The sequence below is a fragment of the Nannospalax galili genome, unplaced genomic scaffold, assembly GCF_000622305.1.
Source record: "Nannospalax galili isolate Female #2095 unplaced genomic scaffold, S.galili_v1.0 scaffold56, whole genome shotgun sequence".
Lineage (NCBI taxonomy): Eukaryota > Metazoa > Chordata > Mammalia > Rodentia > Spalacidae > Nannospalax > Nannospalax galili.
Window position 1 is genome coordinate 3,563,331 of NW_008340065.1, and position 7,939 is coordinate 3,571,269.

The 7,939-nt window shown below is 48.9% G+C and overlaps 1 protein-coding gene across 1 annotated transcript in view; it reads right to left on the reverse strand.

Moving 5' to 3' along the window:
• Positions 1-217: 217 nt before the first annotated feature.
• Positions 218-7,939, reverse strand: part of Il34 (interleukin 34) — a 16,577-nt gene continuing 8,855 nt past the window's right edge. The window contains exons 3-6 of the mRNA XM_008834979.3: positions 7,419-7,496; positions 6,993-7,154; positions 1,034-1,169; positions 218-809 (exon numbers count right to left, since the gene is read on the reverse strand). Coding sequence (XP_008833201.1) covers positions 598-809; positions 1,034-1,169; positions 6,993-7,154; positions 7,419-7,496 — 588 coding nt within the window. The 3' untranslated portion in view covers positions 218-597. The remainder of the gene's footprint in view (positions 810-1,033; positions 1,170-6,992; positions 7,155-7,418; positions 7,497-7,939) is intronic.

The following is a 7,939-nucleotide window of genomic DNA, read 5'->3' on the forward strand; positions in this document are numbered from 1 at the left end:
TAGGGCAGGGCTGAAAGCTGAGTACAAAATGGTCCTGGGTAAGACCCCGCCCACTCCAAACCCAGACCCTCGGACCCAGCCCAGGGCAGGACTAATCCCACCCTTCCATCTCCAACACATTGGGCTCCCAACGCCTCCACATTCACCCTCACAGACCTCACAGACGCAAACTAAACCAAACGAGTGGATATTTAATAGAAAAAAAAATAAAAGGAACCGGAAGAGCACAACTGGCAAGATGTGGCATTTGGCTAGGGCCTCAGCCCGGTGCCCCACACTCAGCACAGCAGGAAAGCCTCAGTGAGTCCTGGAGCCCTATGTGGTCCCCCTCATCCCTGACCATTTGTGTGGGGCACAGCAGATTTCAGAACCACCTACAGGTTGGGGTGGCTGTGAGGGGAGTGACCAGCCTTCCCCCCACCCCGGACCCCTGTGGACCCAGGTGAGACCAAGTAGGTACAGAAGGCAGGAAAAGGCAAAAAGCCTTTACCAGGGGAGCCTTTCCTACAGGGCTACCTGCCTACCCACCACCCAGGGACGTCTCAGACCCCAGCCAGCTCCTGGAACTCATCCCTACATAGGGTCAATGGAGGCTGCTCAGGGCAATGAACCTTGGCCCTGTGCCCTGACCTGGGGTCTAGTACTTGAGTCCAGGGAGCCAGGCATGGAGGTGGGGGACAGGGAGGTAGGGGGCTGCCGGGGTAGAGGGTACACATGGGCAGCTGCACACTGCATCACCGACTCCGGACCATGGCGCTGAAGACTTGGCACCTCACAGTCTTGCCATTTTAGGATGGGGCTTTGTTTACCTGCAAAAGACAGGAAAAAAACCCCTACAGGAGACAGCAAGAGCCTCCACCCCCACCAGCCAAGCCACACATTTTTGTCCCTATACTCGGGGCCATCTCAACTTCTAGAAACAACCTGTCAATCAGGAACAGAGAACATGCCCTAGTCGGTGCAGACTCTGCCCACAAACCTTAGCCCAGATCCCCTGGCCTGTCCCCAGCCCCACCCATGAGGGGTTCATTACAGCAGGAGCAATACAGCAGCTCCATGACCCGGAAGCAGTTGTCCAGCAAGGCTTTGGGCCGCACCAGCTTCAGGCTCAGGCCTGGGGTACTCAGGAGAGACAACGCAGCTTCCACCTGAGGGCCAATCTTCACACCCTGGGAGGAAGCAAATGGTCAGGACCACTGAAGAGAAAGAGATCACCACATGAAAACCATGGGGACTAGCCTGACACTGTCTCAACTCTATAGAATGATGGAGATTCCAGGGACCAGAGGTTGTAAGGATGCCAGTTGTCAGTCCTCACAGAGGCTTCTCCTTCTCTATCAGAAAAAAATTACAGAGCATGGGACAGGCAGGAAATTGGGACCTCCTTGTTGTTTGAGCCCATCCAGCTGTCAGCCTCCTTGAAGAGCCTCCAGTCTGGGAAAACTGCCCTTCAGGAAGTAGAGACCTCCATCCAAGGAACAAGAGAAAATCCTCATGGGGAGCCTGAGGCACAAGTCACACAGGAAGAGCTGGATGTGTGGCTCCAAGCTCAGGTAGCTTCTCTCCACAGAGCTTAACAAGGGGGGCAGTGTAGAGGGTGTTGTAGGCCCTGGAAGTTCAGGGCCATTGTAGAGACATCATGGGAAAGATGAGACCTAAGCTAAGTGACGACCTTCCTAAAGGTGTCTGCAGCCGAGGAAAAGCATCTGGACTGAACTGTGTGTCCCAGGTCCCCGAAAATACACCGAAGTCCTATCCTTTAGTACCTGTGAATGTGACCCTATTTTAGGGTGGACTCTAAATCCAATGACTGGTATTTTTTTCCCCTTAGTGTGGGGAACAGAACCTAAGGTCCTGTGCATGCTAGACCAGCATTCTATATTCCCAACCTCATATCCTACAGAAAGGTCACAGAGACAGAGAGACACAGGGCCATGTGATGAGGGAAACGGAGTGGGCTACCTCTAGTCAAAGAGAGGTAAGGACAGTTTCTCCCTGGAGCCTTTCAGGGAAGACTAGCCCCACCAGGCCCTTGATTCTGGGCTTTCACTTTCCAGTAGTGTGATGGAATTCATTTCTGTTTTAAGCCACCTAGTGTGGTCTGATTTCTTGCAGCAGCCTAGAAAAGTTATGGTCAAAGGTGGAATAAAGATGACGGAAGGGAATACAGCCACTTCCTATCTGGGGAGAACCAGGATGCCCAGAAGAGATGCATCCCCTTGCCTGATGAGAGGCTAGAGTCACCAACAGCCACTGAGATACTCAAAGTCAGAGACAGCAGGCAGGAGATGTTCTTCCAAAGGCCTCTCATGGAAGAACAGTCTCAAGCTGGCCATGATGGCATGCGCCTGTAATTCAAGAGGCCAAGAAGGAGAAACACAAGTCTAAGGCCAGCCTGGGCTACACAGCGAGACCCTGACTCAACAAGTAAAACTAAGAAAATTGTCTGGCAGTTCCTCAGAAAGCTTAGCGCAATGTCACCACATGACCTAGCAGTTCTGCTCCTAGGTTAATACACTTTTTTCTTTTTCCAGTGCCAGGGACTGAACTCAGTGCCTCACAAACACTGGGCGAGCACTCTACCATTAAGTTACAGCCCTGGCCCAATGGATGAACTTGATTTGTTTTGCTCTTGTTTTGGTTTGGTTTTGAGACATGTTCTCAGTATGTAGACGAGGCTGGCTTCAAATTCCCCATCCTCCTGCCCCAACCAGCCTTCCAAGTGCTGAGACTAGAGTCATATTCCACTACGTCCAGTTCAATGGATAGACTCTGAAAGCATTATCAAAGTGCAAGCAGCCAGACATGGAAGGACAAATACTGCATAATCCCACCTCTGTGGGTAGCTTCAGTTGTCAACTTGACACACCTGGGTAGAGGGAACCTAAAATGAGGAACTACCTCCATTGGATTGGCCTGTGGCCATATCTGTGGGGCATTTTCTTGACTGATGAGTGATGTGGGTGTTGCGGCCCCTGGGCAGATTGTCTTGTGCTGTATAAGCAAGCAAGCCAAGCAAGGCGTGGTATCGCACACCTTTGGTCCAAGCACTTGGGAGGCAGAGGCAGGAGAATCTCTGTGAGTTCTCAGCCAGCCTGGTCTACATAGCGAGTTCCAGGCCAGCTGGGGCTACAGGGAGATCCTCTCTCAAAAAGACCAAGAAAAAAAAAGGAAGCAAGCCAGTAAGCAGCACTCCTCCATGGTCTGTGCTCCAGGTTCCTGCCCCAAGTTCCTGCCTTGGCTTCCCTTGATGATGGACTGTGCTGCAAGCCAAATAAACCCTTTCCTCCCCAAGTTGGTTTTGGTTAGTGTTTTTTAAAACTATTTTATTTATTATTTTTATTTTATGTGTGTGAGTGTATTGCCTGCATGTATGTGAGTGCATCCATGTCGTGCAATGCCACAGAAGTCAGAAGAGGATGTCGGATTCCCCTGGAACTGGAGTTAAAGACAGTTGTTAGCTCTTAACCGCTGAGCCATCTTGCCAGCTCCTTGGTTAGTGTTTTTATCACAGCAATGGAGAAGCAAACAAAGGCAATATATTTGCTTAGAAAAAGCAAACATATAGTGGCAAAACAATTACAGGTAAACAGGGGCAGGGGGTAAAGAGGTGGGAAAAGACTGCTTCCTATACAGTTCTGCTCGGGGCGATAGGACAGAGCTGGAAATGGGTGAGGTTGGCAGCTGCATAACACTTTGAATATAACTAACACCACCAAACTAAAAATGGTCAAAGTGACACATTTTATGTTAGAAAATGTGATCCCTCCCAGACCAGCTTCCATGGTCTCCACTGAGGACTATGTTTTTCATTTTATTTTCTTTTTTAATTAATTTACTTATTTTTCTTATTTATGTGTATGAGTGTGTGTGAGCACACGTGCACACATAGTGTGTATGTGTGCACATGCAAGTACATGGTGTGTGTGTGTGCATGTGTGTGTGTGTGTGTGTGTGCCATATACATGCCAGTGCCTGGGGAGGCCGAAGAGGGCATCAGATCTCCTGGAGCTGGAGTCACAGTTGGTTGTGAGCTGCCTGGAGTAGGTGCTAGGAACCAAACTGGGGTCTTCTGCAAGAGCAGCAAGTGCTCTTAACCACTGAGCCATCTCTAATCTAGCCCCAATTTTATTTTCTTAAGGAAACTGAATGAAAGCAACTGGGGGTGAGGAAGTAGGACAAGAATAATGCAGAACCCAGAATCCAGGCCTCTCTAAGTGGATAAACAGATAGAACCAGGTTATCAAATCCAAGTTTTATGGCTAGATAGAATTTAGGATTTCCTTTACAAGTAATAAAGCCTGAGCCCAGAGGTGAAACTTGTTCAAGATTATGCATTAGGAAACAGAGCTGGCATTTGAGTTCCAGGCCTGACCTTTTACATTACACTATCACTTGGAAATTTTAAAGAAGACCCAAAAAATGTTAAATCCGGGGCTAGAGAGATGGCTCAGCAGTTAAGAGCACCAGCTGCTCTTGCAGAGAACCTGGGTTTAGTTCTCAGCACCCACATGATAACTCCAGTTCAGAGGGTCCAACACTCTTTTCTGACCTCTGTGGGCATTGCACGACACAGGTGTGCTTACACACATGCAGGCATTACACTCAGACACATAAAATAAAAATAATATTTTTGCCTTTAATCCCAGTACTTGGGAGGCAGAGGCAGGTGGATCTCTCTGAGTTCAAGACCAGCCTGGTCTACATAGGGGGTTCTAGGCCATCTGGGGCTACTGAGAGATCCTGTCTCAAAAAGACCTAAATAAATAATTTAATAATAAATAAAGGTTAAGTCCATCTTCAAAGCTAGATCACAGATGACTAACAATGTTAGAAGAGAGGTTTAAAGGCTGGCTGCAGAGGTGGGGACATATTCTGGTGGTAGAGGGACTTCCTAGAATACTGGTTCAGCTCCTAGCACAAGGGGGGGTGGGTACCAAAACTGGCTACATCTGAATAATTAAAAAATTTTATGTGTACCATTTTAGTCAAGAGAAGCCAGGCCAGATTGAGAAGGCTGAAGCCTTCACATCCTCCTCCCCAGCTCAGCTCCCAAGAACCTCTAAGAGCCTGCTCTGCAGGTAAAACGAAGGCCAGATCAACTTGCCAGGAGCACCCATCTTGCCCAGTGCACCCATGTGGCTCATGAACACAAAGGAACAAATTCCTACAAACTTCTTGGCAGGACCTAAGAGAATCATCCCAAGAATGACTCTAGACAGCTGCAAAAACAGTTGCAGGTCCCTGAGCCCTTTCATCACCGGAAGCTCACAGTTGGTGTGAGATGTTCTCGTCATGGGCTGAGGAGGCCAGGCAGCTGGCTGTGTGGGCACATGATCATCCCTGTTACCTTACTGTTGAATAAAACTCAGATTCCTTTTATTTGGTTGGTCAGTTGATTGGTTTGGTTTTTCAGATAGGATTTCACTATGCAGCCCAGACTTGCCTGGAACTTATTATCTCCCTGATTCAGCCTTCAGAGTACTGTGACTACAGGAATGCAGCATCCATTTTGTGTGTGTGTGTGTGTGTGTGTGTGTGTGTGTGTGTGTTTCTTGTTTACTTGTTTGTAGAGATGGGACTTCACTATGTAGCCCTTGTTGACCTGAAACTCACTATGTAGACAAGGCTGGCCTTAAACTCACAGAGATCTGCCTGCCTCTGCCTCCCGTGTGCTGGGATTAAAGGCATGTGCCCCTCTGTGGGTACTTGCACTGAGGGGCACATGCCCACATGCAAACACACATACACACATAATTAATAATAAAGATCAATCTTCTTTTAAAACTAAATAAGATTTTTAGACCAGGCATGGTGGCACACGCCTTTAATCCCAGCACTCGGGAGGCAGAGGCAGGCGGATCTCTGTGAGTTCAAGGCCAGCCTGGTCTACGTAGTGAGTTCCAGGACAGCTGGGGCTATAGGGAGACCCTGTCTCAAAAAGACCAAATAAACAAATATTTAATTAATTAATTAATTAATTGGGGCTAGAGAGACGGCTCAGTGGTTAAGAACACTGGTTGTTATTGCAGAAAACCCAGGTTCAAATCCCAGCACCCACATGGCAGCTAACAGCTGTCCGTAACTCCAGTCCCAGGGGATCCGACAGCCTCTTCTGACCTCCGCGGGCATTGCATGACACAGGGGCACTTACCTATATGCAGGTAATACATGCATACACATAAAATCAAAATAATAAATAAAATTTTAAAATAAATAAATAAGTAGTTGGGTGTGGTGGCACATGCCTTTAATCCCAGCACTCAGGAGATAGAAGCAGGTGGATCTCTGTGAGACTGAGGCCAGTCTGGTCTACATAGTACGTTCCAAGCCAGCTGGGGCTATAGGAAGACCGTGTCTTTAAAAAACAAAACTAGGCTGGGCATGGTGACACACGCCTTTAGTCCCAGCACTCAGGAGGCAGAAGCAGGCGAATTTCTGTGAGTTCGAGCCCAGCCTGGTCTCCATAGTGAGTTCCAGGCCAGCTGGGGCTGCAGGGAAACCCTGTCTCAAAAAGACAAAAATAAAATAAAATAATAAAATAAAATAAAAATCCAAACTAAATAAATAAGTGCTGTGAAATGCTGTCTTCTGGACATGGCATGGCCATTGCACTTGGGAACTCACTGCCACTGTGGCTCCTGCACAAGACCCACACAAGGTCAAGCCAGCAAGATCAGTTGGCCTTCCGGCAGGCAGCACTGATTGAATTCAACAGGTTCCAAAATAATAATAAAAGTCTCTCTGAAGTTAAAAAAATAAAAGCAGAGAGAGAAAGAGACTAAAACAAGGTCACACGCACCTCCGCTCCCCCCACCCTGGCCCCAACAGCCTGGTTCGTCTGCTCATTGCTCATCCTAGTGTCTTCCTTCTTTGTTTTGACTGTGCCCCCATCCCTCATGTCTCCTCTCAAGACAGGTCAGAACTTTCCCTCCATAGTCCTTGACTGTACCTGTCAGACCTACACACTCACACACGTGCACCCAGCTCACCCTGAGGCTCTCATAAACATTCTCCAGCAGGGTCTGAACCTCCTGCAGATACTTCCAGGATGGGTGGTCCTCGAGCAGCACGTCCAACACTGAGTCGGTGGCATTGAGACTCACCAAGACCCACAGATAACGCAGCTCCCGCTCGCTCACACGGGCCCTCTGCTGCAGGGACAGGAGAAAAAAATTGGAAACCACAGGCGTGGGCCTCTGGGCTGTGACCACTCCCCAACCCCTGGATTTGCCCCTGCGTGGGAGCAACCACAGGCATCCACTGTGGAAAGCAGGCAACTTGGGGTCTAGGTCAGCAGTGGGCTGGTTTCAGTGGCTGGGGAAAGGCCCCTGGTCAGCAGGACAATGTGGCAAGACCATGTGCTTCTGAGGGCATCATAGGAGGCAGAGGCTCCCTAGCCCAGGAAGACTCCTCACCAGCCTGGTGATGTTGGCAACTCTGAGCACCCCCTCGTAAGGCACACCAATCCTGTAGTTGATGGGGAAGTAGTGTTTCTGGGGAGGAATAGGAACAAACCATGAGGTCAGAGGCAGAAATGGCTTGGATAGGACCCCCAAACCCCAGGGGAGTGCTGGCACAGGAGAGCAACCCAGCTCAGCCTAGCCCACACGATGGCATATGGGTTCTCTACTGAGAAAATAGCCCTGTCCAACTGTACTAAAGGCAGCTTCCTTCCCTCTGAGACACAGGACAGGTGAAACCAGATACCCAATCCCTGTGAAGGCAGAAGTTACAGGCCCAGGATATGAGCCTAGGACTTTCAGGAAGACACGTTACTTTGGGGGTGAAGGAAATGGTCTATCTGAAGCTTACTAAGGTAATCATTACACAGCTCTGGAAACATCCCAAACACCAACTTGTTGGATGCTTCATTACCTATTATTACATGTATATGATTTGTGTGTGTGTGTGTGTGTGTGTGTGTGTGTGTGTGAAG